The 27879-nt window shown below is 41.2% G+C and overlaps 2 protein-coding genes across 6 annotated transcripts; both read right to left on the bottom strand.

Annotated features, from left to right (window-relative positions):
- Window positions 1-4358: 4358 nt before the first annotated feature.
- On the bottom strand, window positions 4359-17943 carry LOC139622606 (actin-related protein 2-B). Its single transcript, XM_071480003.1, has 9 exons — window positions 17784-17943; window positions 15002-15112; window positions 12876-13091; window positions 12220-12292; window positions 11304-11440; window positions 10785-10934; window positions 8978-9123; window positions 8297-8429; window positions 4359-5991 (listed from the first exon to the last, which is right to left on the bottom strand). The coding sequence occupies exons 1-9, from the start codon at window positions 17829-17831 to the stop codon at window positions 5821-5823; spliced, it is 1185 nt and encodes a 394-aa protein (XP_071336104.1). The 5' UTR covers window positions 17832-17943; the 3' UTR covers window positions 4359-5820.
- Window positions 17944-18334: 391 nt separating this feature from the next.
- LOC139622605 (aftiphilin-like) lies at window positions 18335-27722 on the bottom strand. 5 transcript variants are annotated; one of them, XM_071480002.1, is made up of 10 exons: window positions 27488-27722; window positions 24654-26077; window positions 24079-24248; window positions 23610-23736; window positions 23257-23313; window positions 22865-22978; window positions 22713-22773; window positions 19257-19343; window positions 18953-19076; window positions 18335-18832 (listed from the first exon to the last, which is right to left on the bottom strand). In XM_071480002.1, the coding sequence occupies exons 2-10, from the start codon at window positions 26040-26042 to the stop codon at window positions 18688-18690; spliced, it is 2274 nt and encodes a 757-aa protein (XP_071336103.1). In that variant the 5' UTR covers window positions 26043-26077; window positions 27488-27722; the 3' UTR covers window positions 18335-18687. The 5 variants fall into 5 exon arrangements, 4 of the variants coding, with proteins under 4 accessions (XP_071336103.1, XP_071336100.1, XP_071336101.1 ...); XM_071479999.1 differs by having other exon boundaries at window positions 24555-26077; window positions 27488-27715; XM_071480000.1 differs by having other exon boundaries at window positions 24555-26077; window positions 27494-27715.
- Between the last annotated feature and the right edge of the window lie 157 nt (window positions 27723-27879).

Genomic DNA, 27879 nt, shown 5'->3' with positions numbered 1-27879 from the left:
TGAAGGGTGGCCAGGTCTGTGAGAAAACTAAAGTGAAATGTGTGTCTTACCTTCCGCCTCCAATAAAATGAGAGAATCAGTGAAACCACACGCAAGTCTGCTGCTTAATTTCACTCTCGGATTGAAGTCATTTCCCCATAAAAATCTACTGTAAAACAGGAAGGGCCTGTGCAGTTTTTCTTCTGCTGCAAACCACAGATCTTCTCTTCCATGCATCATCATTTCATCCCATTTTAGTTTTCAATTAGTGCATCAAATCGGCTATTTGTACGTTTTCTCTGCCGCCAAATACAGTTTCTTGTTGGGAGGAGACAAGGTTCTGAGTAGGGCTACTTCCTCTTGGAGGCAGATTGGTCAGTGTGCTAACTACCTAGACAGAGACATGTTAACATTAGTGTTGCTTTCCACATCTGGAGACAGCTCTTGGCAACTTACGGACTGAAATTTGGTGCTGAACTTGCAGCAGTTCTGCTAAACTGATTAAGTAAAAAGCCGTTCATGCTAACAACGGCTACATAGCAATAGCAAAACTTAAAAATAGCTCCTGTAAAGGAGCAGAATGCATCAAAAGATGTATGATGTAAATGCACGCGAACAAAAATCTGAAACTAAAAATGCAATAAATCATAAAAAAGAAAAAAAGATTTTACAAGAGAAAACATGTTTGCTAATTAGCACTGAACACAAAGTACAGATGATGGAAATGTATGGACAAAGACAAATGTTGACCTGCTGGTGGCAAAGTCAGTGGGATTTATCCTCTGGGGAACATGAATCTGTACAAAATTCATCCAAATTTCACATTTTCAAGTGGCCATAAAGTAAAGTCAAATCCAGTGGCAAAGCAAATCTAAGTTTAAAGTAGAATTAACTGCATTTCTGGGGGGAGGACAAGTTATAAGGTCATTACTTTTAGTCCCTCATTCAGTATCTAAAATTAATCATTGACATTTTGAACAAAGAGAACAAATAGGTTGAAGCCACACTTAAATTTCCTGAACTGGTTTTAAAAACAGATACTGGATCTTTAGAGAGAAATAAAATTGTTAGGGTGAACGTATGCCACCCATGACTTCGTGAGGAGAGCCAGGGGTAAAAAAACGTCAATGTCAAGGCCTGAAGTTTCTCATTATCCTTTAATAACTTCCATAGTTTGCTGCACAAAACTCTTTGTGATGTATTTAATGAAAGAAAGCTCAAAGAAAAAACCTCAGCCCAGTACACCATGTTTCATTCTCCTCAAGATGTCTTTCCCCGGCTGCCTCCCTCCTCAGCAGGAACATGTGATAGCCATCGAGGACGTCGGGCTGTTTGACTCAGGATGTCTCTGGAAAAGCATGTGGGCGATAATGATGGAGCGCGAGAGCGGGGAGGGGGAGGGAGAAAAGAGAAGAAAAAGAAGGTCCCTGAGGGCTTTTGGGGGCCTGCTAAGCAGCTCAACGGCTGCAAACAGCATCACAGTCCACATGTGCAAACATTTAAGATATCTGCTTGTGTAATGGGGTCAGCGTGGCCCCTCTCTTGGTGCACTGAGCACCGGCGCTCACTTCCCAGTGCAATTTACAGGAATGGGTGGCTTGTCCCACACCACTGCTGTGGTCTCATGTCCAAAGATAGGCAGGATTTCTACGTTTCCCTCCTCATGACTGAGGTTTTGTTTTACATCTACGTTACTTGTGCAACTTGAGCGCTAGTTGTCAAGTGTCTCGAGGTCTTTTCAGGCCTGAACTGCCTGGTAAACCCACACTGAGCAGAGATGTTGCAGCAGTGTAGCTTACGAGGAACCAGATAATTGTTTCAGCATACTTTATCACAGACTGGGTTCAAGCCCTGCACCTGAGATAAACTGTAGGACTGCGGAGAAAAACCCCTCTCTACTCCCACCCTGTGGAAAATGTTTCAGCTGGGAAGGGTTTGTGCAAAAGGAACTTGAAAACAACTGGTGTTAAAAGCAGTTTAATCTTTTACATAAATAATACCAGATAAGAAAAGTACTTAAGCACAAGTAAAGTCATTCAACTAACAACTTAAAAGTAAATGTTTAGGCTGTGAAATGTACTTAAGCGTCACTATCAGTACTGATAGTACTGATAAAATTACTGATGCATTCACATGTTAGATTGTAATATATCAGTACAAATAAAAATGAGTAAAATTAAATTAAACAAAAGGAAATTGTAGATGAGAGGAGTTTTCACTTGATGCAAGATTTTCATTTTAATGCACCCGTACAGGTTTAAGAAAACTCTCCAAAACTCTTCAAGTAATTGGCAGAACAATCTCAGCACAAGGTTCATTTAGTAGCTATTCTGGAGCTTTTGATCATATCACATGATCTTCAAGAGCAGTTGACATTGGCCCGGTTGTCATGGACTGTAAGTGTCCAAATTTCCATTTGTTTTTCTGAGCACTTTAGTTTAAAAGCCAAGAATCAAAGTTACTGTTCGTGACTAAAGTGCTCTGTCTATTCAGCACCATCAACGTGAATGAAGACTTAAGTTTGTTTCAAGAAAAGTCAAGAGCTTGCCAGATGAATAAACACAATGTAGTAAAATGTTGACAGTCTGAACTACAGTACCAGTCACTAGAGTTAATGTCCTTAGCTGCTTCCCACCTGTTGACGCCAGCGTTGGCTGTTTGTGCTCAGATGGGGAGGAAACTTCAAACGGTGCATCAGAGGTAACAGTTCAGGGTTAAGAGGGAAGTGGCAAGAGTCGAGGGATTAAAATGGAACAAGGCCGGAAGAGTCTGAGTGAGATCTTTATTTCAGGCACGGAAAGAGAGCCTCTTCCTCTGGTGGCGCCAGTCCTCTGCCACTGTTCCATTTCCTCTTCCTCCTCCTGCTCTGTGCAGAGTTCTCCTCCTCCTCCTCCTCCTCTGTGGCTGAGCCTCAGTCACCTTCATACCTCCATCCTCTCCTCTGGTAGTGATGTGTGTGTGTATATATATATATATTATTAACACGTCTAATTCTAGCTCTCTGCAAAACACTAGAGTCAATTAACTGATGAGTAGAAAACAAAGACGTGGGAATTTATTGCTGTTTAACTGGATATTGCATAGCTTTGGATTTTGCACTGTTGGTTGAAAAAAAAAAACAAAACTTAATCATGCCTGCTTTCTGATGTTTTGTGGTCCAAATGATTAATCAAGAACATAATCAGCAGATTAATAGATAATGAAAATAATTTTGCTGCATCCGTATGGAAGACATACACTCATCGGCTACATGGATAAAAGAATATACTTGCAATTTCCTTAAAAAGTCTTGTCATAGGTTTTAAAATCCAATTCATCTTCTCATTCCTCAAATATTTTTACATTTTATTCCAAACTAAAATAAGTTACAGATAAACTCTTGGTTGCAGATTAAGCACATAAAAACCCTGGGCTCATTACAATAAATGTAAACAGGAGTAACAGACATTATTTTCTCTGCTGACTACAGCAACAAAGCAGTTTTTCCACATTGCAGAGCTGTGAGGAAACACGCTGCTGCACACATATTTTAGTGTTGTACTGAGTTACAGCTGTCAGCCACTAACGCAAAGAGTAGAAGGTAAATTAAAACAAGATTATGTAACTTTTGCTAAATAATAAGGTTTTAAGTAAAACTTAATAAGAAGGAAATATTTTTGTTGTTTAAAATCTGCTCCAACATGAAAACAAGACTCAGCATGGGGCAAATGAGATGATTTGAAATCAGTTGTGAGTAACAGCTGGGTGTGTGATTTTTCAGATGTTTATCAGTCGTCTTTTCCTTTGTATGAATCTGTTTGTCTCAGACCACTCACTGGCTGCGTGACAACAGGTAGAACAAGTTCTGACTGACAAAACCATCCTATCTTTCTCAGATCCACTAATGGACTTTCAACTGTATCACATGGTCTTCAGCAGCAGGAAGTGTTTACTCAGAGAATTTTCGACACTTACTTTTTTAAGGCAAAATGGATGAAAAGTCCTGAAAGTGCTAGAGATGTAAATGTATGACAACAATTTCTGTCATTTTTCAAGCAAGAATGTAAAATATCCAGTGGTTCCAGTTTCTCAAATGTGAGAATTTACTTTTTCTTCTCTGTTTTACTTTACTTTAAACTGAGTATCTGTGAGGTTTGGCGTGTTGGTCTGACAATGAGACATTTGAATATCAGTTTGTGCTCTGAGAAAATTGTTAGCTGCAGCCATACTGTGAAGAGTTCAGTAAACTCTAGTATCACCTGAATCATGGAGAAGGTCCACTTAATTATTTATTCTTACTCTTTTGATATCTCTGTGTTCAAGATTTTACTCTGAGTTATTCAATTAACTCAGTAAAACTTGCTTTGTGTCAAGAAAAGAAAGAGCCTGCCACACAGTAGTCCTTATAAATCACTTTTCTTTATTTAAATCAGCGTTAGGCAGTTATGCTATGAACAACACAGGAAAATAAAAACAAAAACAGTGACAAAAAGAAAGACATTAAAACATGAGAGATCCAGTTAACATTAACTGCACTTGGCACTGGATAGACGTTCATGGAAAAAGGAAAAAAAAAATATACACATTTATCATACTCAAAATAGAAGTGCCTCCAGTAATCATTAAGCCGTTGGGAGAGAAAGACTGGAGAACTTAAATATGATCTCAACAGCATTTCAACTTCGAAAAAAAAATACTGTTTTATTTTTTACCAGTTTTTCGATGCTCAGATTCAAATCAATCTCATCGTCAACCTGCGACTGCCTCCAAACTTTGGTGGATCTGAAGGAACACGACAGGTGAGGTACTATAGCGTGGTCACAGTCTAATGTTGCTACAACTGCTCACACCCATTCATTCATCTTAAGATTGACACCCAGAGAGGAGGCAGAGGCGAGGCTGTCTGATGAGGAACAAATAGTAACACTCCACCCACGTCCCATCGTTGTCTCACCACCCACAAACCCCAAAGTACCGTCACACAACCGATGTCAAGCTCAGGGGCCCCTACTTTGCGTATTTGTCCCTTTATAAATCAACCATCAATTCTTCATAAAAACATGGAGGAACTTCTGTTACCACAATACACTCCATTTACAATGGTAGTAGTGCACAGCAACAAAAGAAAAGGTCAATGGAAAAAAAAAAAAAAATCTGATTTTAAGATATGAGCTCATACATCCAACAAAAAAGGAAAAAGCAAAAAAAAGTAATCCCTCTCCCAGAAAAGAAAAGTCATGATATCATTTATAAAAACCGACATAAAACTGTGATCAGTTCTCGCTCACCTGGAACAGATGCTGAAAGCGGCCCGTGGCTGTTTGTGGTGGACCCTGATTGTGATATTACAGACGCTTATGAGTTGCTTAGAAACTTTGCATCAATTAATCCCCTCCGAACGTTTCATCGAGGGAGGAAACGAAACTTTCTGAAACACTCGCTGCAGTGGCTGGTGGCTTTACCTGCCAAATTTAATTCACGTCAACCACTCCGGCTTTAACCTTCTCCACCAGTAATCAATGAAAATCAGGCTCCAAAATACACCAGCGGGGCAACATTAACCCTTCTAATCCTAGTTAAAGTAAAGGAGAGGTTTCAGTGGAAATCTGGGCTTGCGAGGAAAAGTGTGAACCAATCCCAAACCAGGAGAGAAGAGAGGCAGAGAGGAGAGAGGGGAGGAAAGCGGGGAGGTGACGGCTCGATTCTCTCTGATGTTTTAGGAGAATCAAGAGCCGAAAGAGAGAAGAAGAGGGATAAATAGTTATATACTCTGCGATGTGGGCAAGGGGGGAAAGTGTGTGCATGTCATGTATATGTGTGTGCATTTGTATGTGTGTATGCGTGGTCTGTCCGTTCAGTGCTTTATCTGACGGTGACTCCGAGTTTTTCCAGCACGCGGACTCCTTTCTCCTGGTACTCCTCCCGGGTCAGCCAGAAGTTGTCCTTGTCCTTCATGATGTCGGCCAGCACGGCTCCTCCCAGGAACACCATGTGCTTTCGCCTGGGAGGATCCTCGATCCGGATCTTAAATTTCTACAAGACAAGGGGACAAAGAGACGTACAGTATGAGAAGATCCTGTGTAACAAAGAAAAGACCTGTGGCTCAGGCGGTGTTCACACTGCTGCTCAAAGTGCCCCATTGTTTTGTTTCTCTCGACTCGGATATGATACAGATCTTAATGTTTTTCTAGTCAGCATGAGCTGTTTTTCAGTTTCAGTTTGTACATGAAACTTTGATCCAGATGCATAAACCTTGTGCTTGCTAATTCAAATAAACTGGCGTTAGCAGCAACACAGAAGAGTAAAATGAACCAGCTGGAGGGACCAATATTCAGAGTACCACCTAAATAATGTGTTTATTGTTTTAACAGCATCATATTGGATATGAGACCCTCTCTATTAGGACATTAGTAGCATTGGTCGTATTTTAACATTACATACTAAGGACATGCAGTGTGAACATTGCTACCACTTGTATTAATAGATTTAGTATTAGTAAGTATAACAGTGATGTAATGCACTTGTTGGAAAACATTTACCAATTTAAACATCAAGCAGATACTGAGCTTATCAGCTGGTCACCTGATATTATCCGACATATAAATCAATATTCAGTCTCATTTTAGCTCTGTTTTTGTCTCCACCATCTCCTGAGGGAAATAACCGCAAACAGCTGTCTGCTGTACGCTGAAACAACACTAATGTGAGCAGTGAACCTGAACCAAAACAACAAGCTTAAAGATGCCAAAAGGTTCTGACTCTGATGATTCTCTGTTGGTTTGCCACTGTGAGTGACACCTGTCACATTACACAGTCACAGACAGTAAAACTATTGATAAGTGCAGCTTTAAAGTGACATTCCCTTCAAAACAGGTGGCTTCACCACAGCTGTGGTCTGCTTCACTTCAAGTCAGATACAATTTACTCCAAGATTTTATAATGGAAAAACTATCAAAACACCATTCAAACCACTCCTGCAGCATAATCCACTTCTCTACGCTGTCTGTATGCTCAGTATGTCCAAACATTCAAATTTTCACCAAATAGGGCGAAAGATGCAGCGTTTATTTGTTGCTCACGTGGCTAGCTGTCTAAACATAACTGCACCGACAAACAAATGGCTAAAAGGCGCAAGATACTAATTAAAGAGGTGTATTTGGCCACGTTCTGAGTGTCTGAGAGATCAGAGCATAAAGAACAGTAGAGAAGGGGAATATGCTGCAGGAAGGAACTGAAGTTTGAAATGGTTGTTTTGATGCTTCTTTTCCCCACTGTGAGACATCGTCACGTGTTTGAATAAAGTGTAATCAACATGAACTAAAGCTGACCACAGCCCCCGCTCTGTACGAAAGACTAAACTACAACTAAACAGTCGTCTTCCAAGCCTGCAGGGGTTGAGTATTTAGTATAAATGTGATCATGGGTCTATGGATCTATCGAACAAGATAGATGTCTTGTTGCAGACTGTACACATCTCATTATAAGTAACACGTGTGACTTTCATGAAAGTTAGGTGAAAAACACACACTGCCATTAAAGAATGAGATAAACAATTTGAGAAAAGCGAGGTTGGCTGCAGTTGTGGGCAGAGAAGTAAAGTACATAATGACTTGCTATTAAGCTTGTGAGTCATCTGTAGACCTTTGTTTACAAAATAGGGCTGTGTCTTTGGGACACTCACATGGAAATGTAATGTAGTGATATTTTTCCAAAACAAATATTTATCATTGGGAAGTGAGCCCCAAATATGTTGTGATTAAAGTGGTGTGCTCTGATTAACTTAAATGAATGTCTGTTAGTGTCTGGCACCACCTGGTGGTAATTTACTTACAATGCATCAGACTGAGACGTCACATTTTCATAAACCTTGTTCCTAAACTTTGCAAATATATTCAAATAGTAGCAGCACAAATAAAAAGGCGTTTCACGTATTTTACCGTGAGCTCCAAGTGTGCAGGACTTCCTCATTAGGACAAAGGAGATACTGTCAGGTGTCAGTCACAGTGTACTCACTAAACCGACTCAAATTTGTTCCCCGTGGTTGTTGTACCTTTCTGGTACTTTACTGTGCTCTAACATGTGGGAAACCCCACCCAGACCTAGTCGAACAAACTCTGAGAATCAGCTGGAATTGAGAAGCCTGTTGTAGTAAAGCCAGACTTTATTGACACGAACCAAATTCTAATTCAGGCTAAAATTAATCTTATATGACATGTTTTCAAAGCTACGCTTGTTCTGCAAACCACATCTGAGCAGTTTTAGCTCAGAAAACTTCCGTAACACTCTGTCATGGTCAACAGTTTGTTTAGAGAAGTGGCGTTAAGGATCGGTTTCTTACCGAGAGTTTGTCCACATCTCCCTTGAGCACACGCTCCAGGTACAGCTGCTTGAGTTCCCTCTCCAGCCGGGATGGCAGGCCCGGGTACATGGTGGATCCGCCTGATAACACGATGTGTTTGTAGAACTCAGGCCTGATGATGGGAAGACAGAAAGAGGGTGAGAGCAGGAAGAGACCAATCAACATGCAGACAGGAAGAGAAGAGTCTTAAAATCAGACAAGTAATTTTGCTAGTTTCCCTCACAGCAGGCATATTGTCATATTTAAATCCATAATTGTTGAAAATGTACTTTCAAGGCAGATTTGAGTCCCTCAGTGACTTGACATGAACACAACAAATTGGATCATTCAACCCCAACAGCAAGGAATAAATAATAACGTATTTGGTTTCCAAGCATACATTTTTTTTTTTTTTTTTCCACTCTTACTTACCCAAGCTCAATTTTCATACTTTCCATAAAGAAGTCTGGTGTGCAAGAAATGCTTGGTTTGATGTCTAAAACCCTCCATTGTTACAGTGGGAGCTCTGCTGGGCCAGCTGTGTGTGTGCTGTGACTTGTTAATGTGTATTAATTTGTGTTAGAGTGGAAACACTAAGTTGCTCTCAGCAAGGTGTATTCTAATGCATCTGTCTACCTTTATCAATTGGGCAGTGTACCTGTGCGCTTTCATTGGCCTCACCTGGTATCTATGTCAGCCGCCTGGATGGTGTTGAAGAGGAGCTCGGCCACTCCGACACCCTCCACGTTGATGAGGTGGGGTTGGAACAGAGCCTCGGGGGCCTCAAACCGCTCTCCTCCCACCTTGATCACACGACCATCTGGCAGCTGGAGATGTGTGGGAGGAATGAGATGAGAAGGGGGAAAAAAAGCATGACACCACTGAAGAGGTAGGATTTAATGTATGACTCAACAGAGAGTGCTAAAGGGTGTAAATCTTGAATGCAAGAGTCAAGGATATTCTCTGTTTGCGATGTATGAAAGCAAGACCTGACTTCTCAATCTCTTTTTTAAGAGAGATTTATGTACTTACTGCAGTTTGAAAACAAAATCCACGACTCTGTTGATATTGTTTAGCAAGTTAAAGCACAGAAAGTGTAGGCTCCAAAGTGAGTAGAGTGAATGTGTGTGACTATAAAAAGGGTTCATTCAGCTGAGGGCAGTGGGAGGAAGTTGAGCCCAGCCTCAGCCGCAATGTGGCTGCACAGGAAATGATGTAACGTGCAGTTCAGGGCCCTTCGGCCACAGTTACATTGCCCTCCTTGTTTCGGCACACTCATGCACACAAAACGATACTTACACATACATGTTCACACGCCTACACACACACACTCGCCTACACTAACCCAAACACACATGGTCACAGTGAGCTCTGAGACACAACATGTGCTCGGTAAGGCGTGCAGTCACACAGACTTCAGGTCCTGCGTTTAGATTCTGTGGTTCCCTCTGCAGGGAAAAGGCCTTGGAAAGAAAAGCAAGTCTGGTGGTGGAGCACTGCACCCCCATATGTTTGAGTCCCAGAGAAAACAGTTAGTCAGCAGCACTGCCCTGTCTAGCAGAGCCAACAATGGGCATGTGGTAGTCTACTTAGCTCAGTGCAGAAACAGATTTAGTTACCCCATTAGTTTTGATTCCTTTAAAATACTGCCACTTTTGAATAACAAACCCTTTGGGAGGGACTGTTTATACAATGATGCTATTTTAAGCAGAAACGTGAAACTTGTGTGCATGTGGCGTGCATAAAAAGAACTTATTTTACATTTCTTTAAAAAGTAAACAAAACAAAACCGAGAATCCCAGAGGGTTGGAAATGTGTTGTGTGCCTAAGTAAAAACGGCCAAGCTGAAAAACAGCTGCTTAACGTGTCTCACAAAATATGCATGTCCCCATTTCTTGAGTAAATTCAGTCTTTCTCAGCAGTTATTGCAGATGCCCTTCTTTTCCCTCTTTATCCTCATATTCAGTCTCATTGTTTCCTGAATTTCTTGATCTCATGTCTCTGATTGAGCTCATTTCTTTAATAGGAGGTTTTCTTCTTTATTATTGTTTTATGGCAAAGTTATTAGACAGGTGGCAGTAGGAAACATGGGGGCAGTGATGTCAGTATATTTCCTCTATGTTTTCCTCCATAATTAATGCCAACTGAGTGAATAATCCCACATGTCCATGTGAGGGCAGCAACTAATTTCTAGATCTGGTTTCACACTGGCTTTTGTGTCTACACACCTGATGAAATAACACCATTTTACATAATAAGCTGAGCAGCAGTTAAACAGGTCTGTGAAATGACTCTCACGAACAGGTACAAAAACAAAAAACCACAACCTATCCTCCCTCTGTAGGTATTCATGGAGTGAGTGTCCCAACAACCTGTGCACTGATGCCATACCTGAGCCTGTCAGTGCCTATCAAAACAGAGCTACATTAAATCTAATCAGTACAGTCGTTGCTGTTTTATTTTGCTGAAAATGAAAACATGTATCTACCGTGTACGACTCCACCAGCACAGTGGTTTCCAGCGCCAGCTTCTGCTCCTGCTCGATGTTGTAGCCCACATAGCACAGCTTCTCTTTCATCATGCGCACTGTCTCAAAGTCTGCAGAGTGGTTGAAGGCATAACCCCTCAACAACAACAACTGCACCCAGAGAAACGGGGCAAGGAAACAGAAAAGAAAAAGCAGACAAAAGGTAAGGAAGGTCAGGAAGCATTATTTCTTTTTACGTAACTTATTGAGATCCCCTGATATATTCATTTAAACAAGAACTAGTTAAACTACAAGAGAAATATTCTGGGTTATGATAATAACCCATTTAAAGGAACTAAACTTCAACATTTTTACACTAAAATCCATGAAAATATTGATCTAACACCATGTATTGGAAGTAGATAATGGTGCTGCACTAGATTATGATGGTGCTTTTGCACAGTATACTGTTTTGACTTGTTTGGATCACTAGATTTTGTTGTGTTCTTTGTCACCATGAGTCTCTGAGAGACTGCATACCTTGATGAGGTAGCGGGTGATGTCCCTGCCTGCGATGTCCAGGCGTCTGGTCAGGTGGGGCAGGCTGAAGCCCTCATACACTGGACAGATGTGTGTGACACCGTCACCTGAGTCCACGACCACACCAGTCAAAAGGCCTAAAACACAAACACAAACACAAACACACACACACACACACACACACACACACACACACACAGTTAATCTGTGTTTGTATTTAAGGTTTATCCACTGTGAGTTTTAGGCTACTCATTGTTAGTCTTATCAGCCAGGTAAACACAAAAAACCTGGAAAGATAACACAGCTAATGCAGCTGCTAATAAGTGCTCACTAGTCAGTAATGAGCTCACAGACAAAATGGTTGAGCAGTACACAGACCTCTTGCATGGCTGTGTATTCGAAACGCAACGAATGTAATTCTTTTTGCAAAAAGTTTCAGAGTTCATCTCATCCTGCTTCCAGCACAGGTGGAGTGTAACACGTGAGAACACTTCAGATGATGTCAGGATTTCGTGTCAGTCACTGGGATATTGCAAGGTGATGTTCATGTGACTGTCTAGACTTTTTGGCACAAAGAATATATCTGATATCCGAGTAGATCTCTAAAACAAATCTTTCAACAAACTATTTGACAAAGGTGTGGTAATGAAATACTGCCACACAAGAATGTTTACGCAATTAAGATGAAAAACCTTCTGTTGGTGGTGTAGGGTGACAACTGAAAGACAAAAGGAACCATTTCTAGCACACAGCTATCAGGGTGAATCTAATTTGTGGCTACGAGGTTTTGGTTCAGAAAAACACCTACAAAGTTTTTTTTTTGTGGTGAGGAAACTGTGGTAGTCAACAGAAAACTGTTAATGCTCCACTTTTGTCTCAAACTGCAGCCCGAACATGCATGTGTGTGTCTTCTTACCTTGGGCGTACAGAGTCAGCACAGCTTGAATAGCAATGTAGACTCCTGCAAACTGGTAGGTCTCAAACATCACCTGCAGGAGAGGCCGGTAAACATCAGAGAGTAAGAATAATTGTTTTCTGATGAAAACCAATACATAGAGTATATATGCACAAAGACACATGCAAAATTATCTCTGTAGCACAATGCATAAGTGATACATAATGAAATAATTTCGCAGAGGATTAACCAAAGTGGCACTTCTGCAATGCCTTAAAATACATTTCTTGTAATGTCTTTTTGATACTCAAAAAAAAGAAAAAAAAAAATCTTTTCCATCTTTTCCTTAAACATATTTTTCCTCAACAAGTGAACATCAACAGCTGATCCTGTTTCTTCTAATGTGTAGAAATTTTGAAGATGTGTTTTTCTGTTAACGGGATATTAAAGTTTAAAAGGGGCTTGAGGACCTGTCTGTCCAGACAGACATGTCTCTAAGACTATCTCACACAGCCAGCCACTGCTCAAGAAGCAACATAAAGCTGCATATAGTGTATCATCATCATATATCAAGTCAATGATACAAAGTAGACAGCCATGAACTTGTCAATTTCACATTTTCTTTTACCCTTACACACCTACAAAAACACCTTCACGCTGCACTGAAACAAACGTACCTCGATGATTTTCTCGCGGTTCTTGGTGGGGTTCATGGGGGGCTCGGTCAGCAGGATCTTGCAGTTGCGGGAGTCGATGTTGAGCTTCTCTGGGCCAAAGGTGTAGTCCCACAGGTGCTTCATGTCATCCCAGTTCCTGACGATGCCGTTCTCCATGGGGTAGTTGACCTCCAGCATGGAGCGCAACTCGCTGGCCTCATCCCCCACCATCAGGTCCTGGAGGGAGAAGTCAAATGTCAACACAGATAAATATTTAGAAGTGATGCAGCATAGCCCTCCATTTCTGAAGCCCAGTTAGGATCAGTCTTTGTCACTAACCATAGGGATGAGCACCAAGTATTGGTTTTGACAATAAAATCTGTAATTTCAGCTTGCTCCTAGACCTGCTGGTCAGCTAAAATCAGAGAAACTGATCATCCATTTGTCACTTGCCTTAAGACAATTCATCTGTCAGATGCATTCATGTAGCTCTTCACTTAAAAATTCAGTTACCCAGCATGCATATCAAGGCATTATTTTCCATGCATCTACACCTGGAAACACTTCCCTCGAGCTACAGTAAACCACTTGTTTTAGCACCGTTCGACTAGCTGCATGCAAGGCAGCCTGGCAATGTAAACAACGGCTGGGTTAGAGCTCAGTGTTAGCCACACAGTCAAGCATCTCACGTTCCACTTGGAGACATCAAAAGCCCACTGAAGGCAGCCATTTTATGGGTTCATCCTGTGTGCTTTGGCATTAACAAAGTACCAGTCACAGGCATCGCCTCCATGTGGTCTCAATAAAAATAAAAAAGTAAAAAAGAAAAACAGATGTGCTTCTGTCTCTAAATTTCAGCTGCCTGCCATGCATCCTTGAGTATGAACACTTCCTCTGCACTTGTAAAGGTGAAACACTTGCAGACCAGAGAAGCAACTTAATCTTAACTGGACATCACTTAGATAAAATATGCACATTGTTTCATAATGGTAAGAAAAACAGATTCTTGATGCATACGGATGCAGAACATTTAACATTTGGCATCAAGCTTTCTAATAGCACCTCACATTTTAAGTTCTTTTTAGCCGAAAACTGTTGTGATTATTTCAGTCCTTAAATAGCAGAGGGGGGGTCAGCTGCCCGGATGCACCAGTAGATCAGAGACTCTGAAAATGGAACTGGTCCAAAATCTCTTTTAGCACTTCATTGATAACAGCTGGCCTATGATTCATCACAGCCATTTCTGCAACACTTTTAGCCCGGAGGAAGAAGTGCATTAACGTAAGCTGCTGTACATCTATCTGACTCTGTGCCACATTTGGCAAACACCACTCAAACTCAATGCTTAAGATCAGCAAACAAGTTAGATGTTTAAGAATATGGTCATTGTGTGAGTAAAAAATGATGTAAAATGTAAAAATGTAGAAAAGACAAAGGACACAAAAGATATTTAAAACAAAGACAGAGAGCTTAATTTTCAATTGGGATCAAAACATGACACAACTCTCTGGAGCAGGCAAGAACAGGAGGCACACACCAACCTGCACTTACCATCTTCTGGGCATTCTACTTCATCGTGGGGGAACAAAACATGGAGGTAGAGGAAGGTAGATATAAAAAAAAGATAAATAAACAAAAGAATTGGAAAGAACAGGACAGAGATAGAGATAGGCTTCATGCTAAATTAATGGGGAACTGACAAACCTTCTTCTTTTTGACTGAACTGATCTTTAGCCAAACTACAGTATTCATTTGAAAATGTCATATTTGCAGGAATGCACTGGAGAAACTCTAAGATCTTATTTATACTTAGAGGAAATCTAAAACAAGCTGGTAGAATGTGGTTATAGGACTGATTCTGTTATCAAACAGATTTCAGAGCTGAAATGAGCTGCTACCTCTTAATAGAGCTTGCTACAAATTATAACCTCCTTTACAGTCAAATTAAAACAGCCTGTGGCTTTGATGTGCTTATATTAGAAACTGATTTTTCTCCGTTAGGTGATTTCATATATAGCTTTCTCACTCGTTTGTAGGTTATACTTTTGTCTTATCACTTGTTTCCTGACCATGTTCACCCTTGGAATTAAGACTCTCTGGTCAAATAAAGCAATCACTGCAGAAACATCAGGTGGACCAGCTTGTACCTTGATCTCAATGTTTCCCACTTTGGCCGTCGAGCGAATGATGGGTCTCCCAACAAGCGCAGGGAAGATGTGCTCTGGGAAGTTGGAGCCTGCATAGCCGCATTTGACAAACTAAAATGAGAGGGACAGGAAAAGAACAAAGTGATTAGGAAATACATTTAAATGTTGATGAGATAAGGTGTGCAATACAGCAAGACACCATAACTGTCATCCTCCTGATAACAGTGGGCTGAACTGACATTTAGACTGAGATAAAACATTTAACCACTGATGCTCCAATGCCACAACCTTCATGTGTACGTATGTGTGAATATGTATGAACATCTTAGGTCTATATCTGCTTTAGTGTTCTTAGTTGCATGTTGGATTCTGCATTTGTGCTATTTGTATCATGACCTCAAATAGCCTCATGTAAAAGTGAAAGAACATGCAATCTGCCAGTGTCAGTGAATAAAAAATTCAAAGATGATCCACAAAGCAGTGTTTAACTAATTAAAGTAAAATTTCAAAATCTGTGCACAGAGCTCTCTACAGCCCTGCCCCCACAAAGAAGTCTTCTGGTTGAAGACTGTAACAGTAACTGGCGAGGCAAAGCACAGCAATGAGCTGCTGTGTCACTATCTTACAAAACTACTTCACCTATCATGTTGAATTCAATTGAAATTTACAAGTAAACCAAACAATTCAGTTGTCTTTGTCTTGTTGTGCTGCTGCAGGTGCTTGCAGATGCACAAAACAAGGTTAAACTGTCAGATTTTACAGTGGACTATGATGTGAAACAGCATGCAAACAGGGCCCTGAAAATGTGTTGGTGACATATGTGGCTGCTGTTCAGACTCTCTCACTTCCTCTTTGCTTCTCAATTCAACCTTGACACACGTTCAGTTTTTTTCTGGCTTCACACAGTGCTCTTGAAAAAGTCACATCTCAAAAAAGCCTTATTAGTCAGTAACACACTGAGCCAACATCCTCTTTAACTGCTGACAAGGTTTAGACAGGAAGTCCCTATGCTCCAACAGAGGCAATGCTACCTGTGAGCAATGAATAATTCGTAAACATAAACACAGATCAGCAAAATGTACAGTACACTACTGTATATGGAGTAAAAACTGCTTATTCTGTCTACAAACCACAGTAGCTTGAAAATCCTCTAAATTTACCAGTCTAATGGACTATTCAACCAGCTAGCTGAGGTGTGACAAAAAGACCACCAAGCTGGTCCCTTAATCACGCAGATGCATCAACTTTGGACTGGTTGTTACTTCCCACTCTGGTGAGGATTCTTTCATAAGATTTCTTATTACACACCTACTTCTAAAAGTGATTGTTGACAAAAAGCCCTGATTTATTCAGTTAAACAGATTAAGAGTGGATGCATAAGTGGAAAACACATGCAGTATGGTCCTGTGGTGCAAGATGGCAAAATACCAAACTGGAAAAATACTCCATTACATGTAGACGTTCTGTATTCAAAATCCTACTTCAGTAAAGTGCACAAATATATAGTATAAAATTCACTTAAAGTATAAAAAGTACAAGTATTCATTCTGCAATAAAATATCTCCTGTGACTGATAAATCATCATGTGATATAATTAGATCATTAATACTGATGCATCAATGTGTAAGCAGAATTTTACTGATGTAGCTGATCAAGGTTGAGGAAGTTTGAACTACTTTATATGCAGTTAGCTATTTTAGTCCAGTGGTTCACAATGTAGGCTGCTCCAAATCTGTTTTATGCTTTTACTTTCCTCTTATCTTTGACTTTTGTGAGAAATAAACAATAGTTTAAAAAAGTATGTGTGGAGAATGTCTCTTTGATGAAACTGTCAACGGCTGCTTATTTGTGAGGGGTAAAGAGCCCAAAAAGCTGGGAGACACTGGTTTAATCTTGGAGTAATGCATTTCATACATTCATTTTAAGGCTCTTAGGGCAAATTTGTGATTTGTGATATTGAGCTATATAAATAAAATTTGGCGTGACTTGACTATATCATCTAAAAAGTAACCACAAAAAACTAAATGTTCTGGAGTAAATAGTACAGAATTTCCCTTCCCCCTTGAAATGTAGTGAAGTAGACTTTTCAGAAAATGTACCATAAATAGTACAGAATTGGGAGTAGATGTGTTTTCTTACTCTCTGTGGTCTTTCCAGGGTCTACACATTGAACTAAAAAAGGCAGTTAGGTGACATTTCTTTCCGTGAAGCTGCTGCTCCACTGGACAACACAGTGTAAAGGTGGTTCCTCTATTCACCTGACACGGCCTAGCTAACGTAGCACCTACCTGACGGTCGGTATCAGAACAAACATCTAGCCGCTGAGCTTGGTGATTAAACTAAATGCACAACAGAAACAATGAACCTGCAAAGTCGGCGTCGTTTGTTGAATAAATCACTGAAATGAGTCACAGAATAAAGCAGACAGTCAGCTGTTAAATGCTAGCAGGCTAGCTAGCTGCCGAAGCTTAATAACCGTTGGTGGCAAATGAGCCGCTATTTAATTCCGGGATGTGTGCAGCTGTGAGAGCTACACACAGAGCTGCGTGTTCAGCTTTCGTTTCTGACAATAAAACCCACTCTTTGTGCTACTTCCACGAAGAGTGTGGATGAATGAAAATTAGCTGGCTAACAGGTTGGCTAGCTACCCACCCAGTTAACGCTAGCTAGCTTGGACGCTGACACCCCCACTTCCTGTTTCAGCAAATCATTCGACATAAACGGCGCCGTTTAAACAAAGCAAACTTATCGATGGCGTGTGAAACCAAAGCGCCGAACTTACCCCGGTCCCATTGTCGCAGACCACCACTTTCCTTCCCTGGCTGTCCATTATGTAAAAGCCCAGTAGCCGCTGAACCTCCCTCAACTTTCTTCGGCAAGCCGGAAGGAAGACGCACCAACCCGGCCCAGAGGAGGAAGGGAAGGGTGCTCATCCGGTGACGGAGCCGTTCAAATGACAGGAACTCCCTCCAAGGTAAGTGTGTTCAGATTCACAGGCCTCACAGCAAATGTGTCCCAATACAGGTGCCACTAAAATATGCACTGGTGGGATCGCTTGGAACAAGTTTAAATGCAATCACCACTGACCTCCACAGTGTTTGCATCCAAACTGACCCTAAACAGCAGTTTGTCTGGTTATAATTTAGATATAAATGACAACAAAATTGTGACTAGAGACACCTCGATGAGTACTTACATTATTACATGAGGATTCAGTGATCATACTATATTACTACAGTCACCAGTGTGAGTTATACTAGAGGAGTTTCATTTGTTTTATTTTCAAATGTCTTCTGCAGACCCTCAAATCAGCCTACTGAGATTACGCTCAAACATTTTGTGGAATTATTTTAATGCAAAACAAGAGAAAGAAAAGCTTGTTTAAAAAAAAAAAAAAGGAACCAAATGACCAGGTTAAAAGGCTGACAGTCTATAACCATAACTTAAAAAGAGAAGAAAATTCAAACTTTAAAATTTACATAGAGGGAAAACACGTGAGGATTACTGTAGGTTCATGAATGCATGAGATGATACACATGAGGTTCTTCTGCCTCTCTACTTATTTTTTTAGGGTTAAGGCTGAGGATAGCCAGCAGGTGGAGTGTTTTGACCGCAGCAGGAAGATCAATCTCTGCAGAGTATTTAAGTCCTGCATGTGTAGAGCATGAATGTGTGTGGAAAAGACATCACTCTAAAACTGAGGAACTGCTTTCTCTGGGTACGAGGATGGTCGGGAACATGAGGACCTTGGTCTTCATGAAGGACAGGTTAGGAAGTCCGGCTATCACCCCGACAGCCTCTGCACTCAGCTCTTCATCCTGCTGGGGTTTCCTTATGGAGCACACACATACACAGCATGAGTATTTAAACATCCTTGTGTATGATCTTGAATTTTAAAAAGATGAAAATAACGAAATATGCAAAGTGCAAGGTGGTAACAGCTGAGCTGACCTAACTGATGTGCTGGTCTGCTCTGCAGCAGACATCAGGCGACTCAAAGTGTCCTCCAGGTGACAGCTGTTAGCGCTGGCTTCCAGTTTGCTGATGGTCAACTCATACAGCTCACGGTCAACTCCTTTACATGTGTGTGTATATCAAACACACATAAAACATGTTACACCAGAGACAAAGCACCAAAGAAGACTCACATAAGCACACACAAGCTGCATTAAGCAACAGCATACTGACTTGCTTGACAGTTTTATCATCATTTTAAACCTGTAAAATCTACATTTCTGTAGTTTTACGTGCTGACCTGGTGGAGGACTGCTGCTACGGCTGCTGCTGCTGGATCTGCTCTCCTCCTCAGGACATAAATAATCCAGGTTGAGAGCAGAGCAGCCTGTGCTGGCAAGGGGGAGACAGCAGTGAGCATTGTTGTGGGGTGATGAGGAACAGAGGAGCTTGATTTAATTTATATTTTTCATAAAAGGAGATTAAGGATGTTCCTGACTGATGTTTTTTTCCTTTAACTGAGGCAGTGGGAAGACAGAGAGTGAGAGTGGCACGGCAAACAAAGCAATGCAAAGCTGACGTTGTCCAACCTACATTTATACATTTATATTCAAAAGCTGATTAACCATGATACATTTGGCCCAAACAGCCCCAGTATTTGGCTGTTCGTTGAAACCTCTCCTTGCCTTTCATTTATTGTTTGAGTGCAACTCTTACTTCACATTAAAACAAAATCTGGACGTAACACAAGATACAACAGAAGTCACTTCTGACAAACAGCTTCCATCTTGATTACATGCAAATATATAAAAACTAGACTTCCTTAAAGAGTAATTTATTACCAGGTTAAAAAGTGGATCTTTCACTTCCCTCTCTGGTTGAATGTTTTAAGTCTGTTTGCATCTCTGACCACACCCAGCATGACTGATGAGTGTGGCAGACTGTACTGTGTACTGTTGCACCTGTAACCACACCTGATAGTGATGTCAGGGTGTACTGACAACACCTGCAGGACACTACTACATCAGTGCAAGATGAGAAGGTAAATTACTAAAGGCTGATAAAAACATGTAGCTTCGAGCCGCTGGGCTAAAGTAGAGTTGAGGAGTGGGCCACAGAAAGTCTGGTAAGACCACTTCTCTCTGGACACTGCCATGTTTTTTTATTATCAAACCGGTGAAGCTTTATTCACCTTTCTTCACATATGACACTATCACACTTTCTTCTTCTTATTAGTAGAGATGTTCAATTATGTAGAAGGTGCGTGTCAGATCAAATGTTTGCTGTCCAAAGCTAGAACGACCGCTCAAAGTAACGCCACCTTCAAAAGAGTGGGCTCAGCAGAATCTTGGAAATCTAAACAGTTTTCATATCCTTTGTGTTGTTTAGAAAAACTGATGCAGCAAGCTGTGTAGCAGTTTGAATACTCAAACTTTGCATTCAACCGCAGAGAAGAGTGATGCTGCTTCTGGCAAGAGAGAAAAGCTGAGGGAAGAGAGAGAGGCAAAACAAAGCAAAGGGATCAACTGATTTATTTCAGTATTTACAAGGATTTCCCACAATTCCTTATTGCAGTGCATTAAATCTGGATTTGAGCAGTAAATCTGAATAAATAAAAAACACAACAACCTATAGGTCCAGAGAGAATTTCACCATTTGAAGAAAAAGAGAGAACTTTTAAGAAAATCATTGCTGGCATAAAGGCACAACTCATTATGAAACACTGTAATTGCAGTTACAGAAATGTTGTAGAAACACCTTTGATCTGTAATGAAATACTGAAAAAGTGGATTTAATTTATCAGTTATTTTCTGAAAATGAGGTGCTTTGGAATAAAACATTTAATCCCAGTCAGCATGCTGGTACAGTGTATGCTTCAGTGCACAAGGAGTAAAAAAGAAAAACCAGAAAGCCACATAAACCCGACTTCCTTTCACCATGTCACCATTTTTAACTTGACTGAATTGTAAAATAATAAATAAAATAAATAAATAAATAACTAAATTATATGAAGTGCATATTCTTTGCATTTGTGGCTGATTTCTCTGAATTTAAATGACTTCAATTCTTTCAGTTTTTTCCTTCAGTAAATACAGTGAATATGTTTCGAGCTTTTCACTGCCCTCTGCTGCGCATACTTTATTATTACAACACTGTTCTGCTGACAATACTGATGCCTTTATGCTTTTATGTTATCTCATCACTGAACATCTGTCTTGCTGTGGTTGTCAGTGTGAATGGATCAAAAGAGTGAAGTTCAAACTGAACATAAATGGAAACAGGGAAGAAAAAAGGCTCTTTTAACTCAGGAAGGCGCCTCTGTTGAATCTAAGCATTGGTGTTGTCTACACCAGTTGACTCAGCTCCCTAAGTGGGTTTATCGGCCGCTCATCTCAATGTGTCAGCCCGCAAACTACAAACATGTCCGCATGCTGACAAATCAACAGTGCAACACCAAACATGGAACTGACAGTCGGGCAGTCAGTTCCTACAGCCTGTCGTAAAAAGTCACGTTTACTAAATATGGTCATTCAGTTTTTTTTAGCTAGTCATTTCCTTTTAGTCTCTCAGCACAGCTTTAAGCCACAGTGCATTATTTAGCATACTTTCATGTTACACACTTCAAACACATGCAGTGGCTACACAGATTGTACTGACAAGTTCAATGTCTGTCACTGATCTAAAAAGCAAACTCAGATCATGGTGGGTTTTGTCGTGTGGTAAACCAATAAACATTTAGATTTAGCAGCATGTTGTCTGCAACAACATACAAGTTTATAGACTTGCTGCAAAAAAGTTCTAGGACACCAACAACATCCTTTTTTTCCTGGTCTTTCTTTTGTCATATTTGTCACATCTTCTTCATGATTACTGTTAGAATTTTATGTTTTAGGATAAATTAGAAAACACTGTACAAACACTACTGTACTAAATCTGAATTAAATTAACTTAGTAAAATTTTCCTGAGCAAAGAATAACACCTGTTATCTGTGTTGTTTACTTTTTACACTAACTTTTTTGAATTGTCCAAAGTCGACTAACATAACTGAGGGCACCATGAAACCCTTTAAACTAAATAGTTTCCATCAAAATGTAAAGAAAGAAATAAAGCAGAAAATTAGATGATACTGTCAGATTTACAGGCTAAGTTTAAGTGTGTATTATAGCCATGAAATCAAGTAGCCGTCATCCATATCAGGTGTTACCACTTCAAGATGAAGACCCCAGGGTTTCCCCCTCACACCTGGGACTGATAAATACTGAGATAAATTCTTTCTTCAAGGTGGCAGCAGGTAAAGATGAAACGCCAGAGTAACTGAAGGAGGGAGAAAAGGGAAGCCAGTGCAGTGTTTCCCCTGTAACTGTTTTGGAATAATTTCGACTGATGTGTAATTTTCTGTTTGGTTGCACATCTGTTTTACTTTTGGTCCCAGTTTTGGGTCTTATACCTCTGATAGTTTTCTTGTTTGCATAAATCATGACAACAACATGATTTCTGAACACTGGATGTAACTTTGTTATTCATGAGAGGAAATTCAGTTGAATAACAATGTCATATTTCCACAAAATGTCGTCACTGCTGCTGACTGAGTTGAGGGGAAACACGGTGGAAATGAAAAGAAGCGCACATGCCCTGGCAGAGGAGAAGAGGAGGAGTCCAGAGGAGCTCTCAAAAGTTTTGGCTCATTAGAAGAAGCCGTGTAAGGGCAAGTCTACTTCCAGCCCCAGAAGTGAGGGGCTCGGCGAGGGGACATACCGTCCTGAGAGCTGCTAAGGCCACGGCTGCTCCAGTTCAGCTGGCTGGAAGGGAGTGCCTCCTGCAGAGAGACAAGTAAACATCATTTGTAACAGCATTTGAGCTTAATATGTCCATGTGTTATGCTCTTTTAAATAAGTCAAATCATTTACCTGCACTGAGTCTGTTGAGGGGGTCCGGGTCCCTGCAGGTGTTTGTGCTGTGACTGCTGTGTGTCCTGGAGAACAGACAGCTGGCACAGAATCTTTGGTGGGCTCTAGCATTCCCTGATGGATGATAAAAATGGGAAGTCAATTAAAAACAGACAAGATTTGGGACATCACTGTCAGTGGAGACACAGAATATAGAAAAAATGGCAATATAAAAGTGACAAAACAAAGCTAACAGCTCTGAAGCTGCCATGATTCACACTATATTCTCACAATAAATACATTTTGTACAGTCTTCCATCACACACCACTGACACTGGTATTCTTACAACATTACAATGCTTCCTCCCACTAAAAACAAGTTTGGTTGTTCACATTTCCTGCAGATGACTTACCAGGTTGGATGCAAAAGCAGGCACAGCCACCGGCTGCTTCTTCATGCCGATAAAGACCTTTCAGAGGACAAAGGCACACAAAATAAAAGCAGACTGTTAAGATACATCTAATTTTACATTTTAGGAAGCTGCACTATAACATGACTTAAAGTGATGGAGCCCCAAAGTCTAAAACTTGGTTCATCATTCATTTTTGTCTACAGCAACTTATAGTAAGTGCAACAATATGTTGATCCAGCCAACCAACAGGAGTGTGACAGCTTGAAATTCCGCCAATGCAGGTTTTAACTCAGTTACTGGTGAAGACGCTGTTAGACTGATAAACAGTAATTTTTATGTTTTGCCAAACTCACAATGTTCCTTGTGTCCACACCGAGGCACCTGAGCAGAGTCCTGTTTGTATGGGAACCACCCCACTGAAACTGGAGGCCAACTGCGCTGTGGACATCTTGGTGTGGCCACCACAGGTCCTGCTGAATGCTGAGAAATGGTGAGGAAAGAAATGGAGACATATAGAGAAAACATTAATAACTCTTTCAGAATAAGAAAATGAGAGTGAATCTGAAATACTAAGAAGGGCAACATTTATAACAACGCCACGCAAAGTAGCACTATTTACAAAATTTGTAACTCTAGATTCCTGACAGCTGGGGAAGACTGTTACTACTGACAACATGTCAACCTGATGTGTATTAACACATTTAATTACTATATGTGGTATAATTACACAGAGTAAAGTAGTAAAACTGGCTCTTTTGAAGTTAAAATGTCAAAGACTAAATATATCATCACCACCTTCCTAATTCAGGAGGATATCCTCACCTCTGGGCGGCACCGAGTTCTGGCATCTTCTCCTCCTCACCCTCAGGGAGGTATCGGCCGTGAAGCAGAGCACTGAGGCTCAGCGGCTTCTCCTCACCTTCTACAGCCGGGACCACTATCTCTGGGAAACTGGCCCAGAGGAGCTGCTGGACACGGCACGACAGCGACGCCTGGTCGGAAAGGGAGGAAAAGATCAGTCCAGAAGTTCAGAAATCTGAACCTACTTTTTGACTGATTTCAAGCTTTTACTGTTGTTTTGATGTTTGTGACACATTTGTCAAGTCTTTTTGGGGTGTGACAAACAAGCAACCAATATTAATGATGAAAGGAAATCAGAGAGAGTAATCCATTACAAGTCCTGCAAAATAAAACAACTGACACTTTCTGGAGTTATGTTTTCTCTGTGGCCTCCTGTATACCTCCTGTATACTGATAATTATCAGCAACTAGACAGTTTTGAGTGAAATATTCCCCACCTGACAGCTGTTTCTCCTTAAAACTCCATATTGTCCCACCCTGTCTTGTTCCTCAGTGTCATCAGTATCAGTCTGAAGCCTGCTGACTTGGTCTCTGACCTGTGTCCAAGTTTTTCCCTCCTCCTGATCTCTCTGATCCTGGAACTCCGCCCATGACCCTTCTCCATCCTCCTGTGTGGGCGCTGAGCAGAAGTCGGCAAAGCTGTCACTCGGCGGGAGGCTCCCTAAACTCTGCACCCTTTCATCAGCTGTTTGTACACCTCCTTGTTCCCTGTGATGCTCAGAAATACTGAAGTCTGCAAATTCGCCTTCTGTATATGTTACAGAATGCGACTGGTTGGAGGTAGCAGAGGTTTCCTGAGTCGCAGGTTGGTTGCAATGATATAAACCCTTCTCTGCCTCCGACTGGCTGAGATTTGCCGTGTTGCTGTTGGTAAAAGAGCCAGAATGCCGGTAGATTCCCAGTTCTTCATCCTCATCGTCAGTCTGGTCCCAGTCAGTCTGATCACCTTGTGAAGCAAGAGATGAAACATTTGGTTCCAAGTCAGCAGAAACACCCTCAAATGACAAATCATCACAGGAGGATGCCAGGTCCTCTGAAGCAGATTCATACACGCTGAATGTCTGAGCGACAGAAACACTCTTCTCTCCATCCTCCTGCACCTCCGAGGTTTGTAAAGAATTTAAACTACGCCTCCTTTCCCTCCAGCTGTCCCCATGCTTGCTTACATCCTCCTGCCCAAGATGAGGCCGTTCAGAAGGAAATCCCAAAGCTTCTGCAGCTTCCTGAGACTGATGGTGGTCCTGAGATGGTTGCACGAGTGCTGCATCTCTGTTCTCACAGTGCTTGACCTTAGTGCAAATGTTTTCTTTTGCCTTATATGCACAATGAGATCTGGGCTCAGAGTCCATGATAACCTCATGACCTGGATCACAGATTCGTTCACCCAAGGTTGTCCCCTCCACTCCACCAGCCCACTCCTCTGTGCTGCCTATGGGAGAGAAGCCACAGCACCAGGGGTGTGCTGCCTGCTCTGTAAACACAGTGAAATCAGCAAACCCTGTTTCCTCCTTGAAAGAGCAAGTACCCATTACAGAAGCCCCAGAGTTGTGATCTCCTTCAGCATATCCATTTGTGAGGTGCAAAGATGATTCAGCGTTACAATCCTGCCTTTCCACATCCATCTGGCATCTGCTGGAACCAGACTTCACAGTGGACACAGTTTGTCCATGTCCATGTCCATGTTCAACTGGGTGATTAAAGCTGCAGTTGGCTTGATGGGTGGCTGGCTTAGTGGTAGAGGACGGCTGCCCACAGCTGGATGGTGGCTGAGTGGAATCAGTGAAACCTCGGGGTGAGCAGGATACCCCGGCAGAAAATCCCCCAAAGTTTCCGAACTCGTCCTCCTCGGATCCAGCCTCCCCATCGCCGTCATCATCCAGTGGAGGAGGGGAGGAGGAGTGCAAGGGCATGACGTATGACTCCATGGCTTCTCCTAGCAGGACCTGAAGGCCTCGTGCACCTGGGAGACAGAAGTGAAGAAGGAGCATTGTGAACAAGTAGAGAAAATAATTCAGTGTGTTGCTGATGGTAATTGCTCCGCACAAGACTGTCAGTCTATTCTAGGACTCTGAGTGTGTCAGGAGACAAATGCTGGTGAATGCCAATGGGAATTTAACATATTTTCATCACTTGCCTGCTTGTTTTAAGTTTGCTTTGTGGTTTCTATTGATTAACTTTAAGGCAATTAATGTTCTGGTACCAGTTTATATTTCAGATTCTAACAACTTGTGTGCAGCCAGTGTCCCTCAGAAATGTTTTATCTGATTGTTCCTATAACTGGTTTGAAGATTTACTGCTAAAATAACTTCGATGGAGGAGCATCACACCCTAAACAATAAAACGGGCCCATGGGGTTAATTTAGCTCTGGACTGACCTGCTTCGAGATCTCAGCATTGTCAAATCACAAAGCTTATTTATTTGTTTTTTATATAAATTTTAAATGTTATGGTTTGTTTTACTGATATTCTGTTTTGCTGGAGCAATCCCCTTTTAATGTGAAATAGCTGGCTGATTAAATGATTAGTCAATTGAAAGAAAAGCAATCATCAGCAGTTTTGATAATGAATTACTCATTTCATTTTTGGTTCCAGCCTCAAATGTGAGGATGTGCTACTTGTCTCTGTCTTCTATGTATGATACTATATGAGATATCTTTGGATTTTGAAGTCATGCAAAGGGCAACATGGTTAAGTTGAGACTTTCTGCCCATTGTCAAAAATTGAGGAAGCTGCACATGATTGCACCACATAGAGGAAACTGGGGAAAAACAATCTAATCCTTTTACATATCCTCTTTATTTATGTCTAACTGAGATATAACCTGCTCTGTGGGTGCTGATCCTGGAGTGGAAAAAGTAGCCAGTACCGGCTCCAGCCAGTAAACTGATACAGGACACACTATCCGCAGCTTTGTGCTACTTAGATGAACAGCAGCCACTTCAGGATCATGGTATTAGTGCCTATATTAATCCTTTAACTCAAACACACATGAACTGCCGCCTTTTTTTTTACACAACAAACTGACTTTTTTTTTTTTTTTTTGTGACAGTTAAGTAACACAACTGCCATTTTCTTCAGTCTCTTGATCCAGGACAGACAGAGACACCAGCAGCTGAGTGTGAAACCATGTCAACATTAGCCGCTAATGAAGCTGCTCAGCTAGCTATTTACGGATGATTTAATGTAGGTTGTGTTAAAAATTAGGGACAAAGCCGACAACACGAACCGTATCCCGCTCTCTCATTAGCTAACATTACCACAAGCTAGCTAGTGAAGCCAGTAAAGCTGTTTATCTGTCAAAAACACTGGCATGCTATTTAAACGGGGCTAACTGCTAGCTTGAAATACAGTGTTCCGGCTTTTTATTTACCATCACCTGTCCACTTTGCCCTCTCGTCACTTCTTGTCTGTCGGTGCCGCAGCTTTGCTCTCCATCACCTCTCACCATCACTCTCCTGTAAGTATGAACCGGGGTGTAGAAAAAGTCGAGAGGGCTCACTCCGCTTCCGTTTCCAGGAGCCGTAATTTACCCAGCTGCGAAGAGCGGTTGGGGAAATAGCCGGGGCCCACTTTTTAGACCAGAGAGTTACTCCGCATTGAAATAAACGATCTTCGTTATTGTCATTGTGTGTGCTGCCCACTGGGCAGATTTGACCCTACACATCCCTTTTTTTAGCTTTTAACAGTCTATTCTGCTCCTTTACTGTTATGGTTATGAATATTTTCAAGGCTGTAGAAGGGGAAGTACTAGACATGTTCATT

Source organism: Trachinotus anak, unplaced genomic scaffold (assembly GCF_046630095.1).
Source record: "Trachinotus anak isolate AG129_WGS33_773 ecotype Australia unplaced genomic scaffold, CSIRO_AGI_Tana_v1 ptg000007l, whole genome shotgun sequence".
Classification (NCBI taxonomy): Eukaryota; Metazoa; Chordata; class Actinopteri; order Carangiformes; family Carangidae; genus Trachinotus; species Trachinotus anak.
This window is presented reverse-complemented; position numbering and strand designations above follow the sequence as displayed.

Coding starts and splice junctions, on each gene's coding strand:
- LOC139622605 (XM_071479999.1), bottom strand. CDS start 26,042: ATGGAGTCATACGTCATGCCCTTGCACTCCTCCTCCCCTCCTCCACTG. Junction 22,774..22,864: donor CCTCAACAGACTCAGTGCAG/GTAAATGATTTG, acceptor GTCTCTCTGCAG/GAGGCACTCCCTTCCAGCCA. Junction 18,833..18,952: donor CAGACCAGCACATCAGTTAG/GTCAGCTCAGCT, acceptor GTGCTCCATAAG/GAAACCCCAGCAGGATGAAG.
- LOC139622606 (XM_071480003.1), bottom strand. CDS start 17,831: ATGGACAGCCAGGGAAGGAAAGTGGTGGTCTGCGACAATGGGACCGGG. Junction 13,092..15,001: donor TGGGAAACATTGAGATCAAG/GTACAAGCTGGT, acceptor TTCTCCCTCCAG/GACCTGATGGTGGGGGATGA. Junction 10,935..11,303: donor TCACCCGCTACCTCATCAAG/GTATGCAGTCTC, acceptor CTCTGGGTGCAG/TTGTTGTTGTTGAGGGGTTA.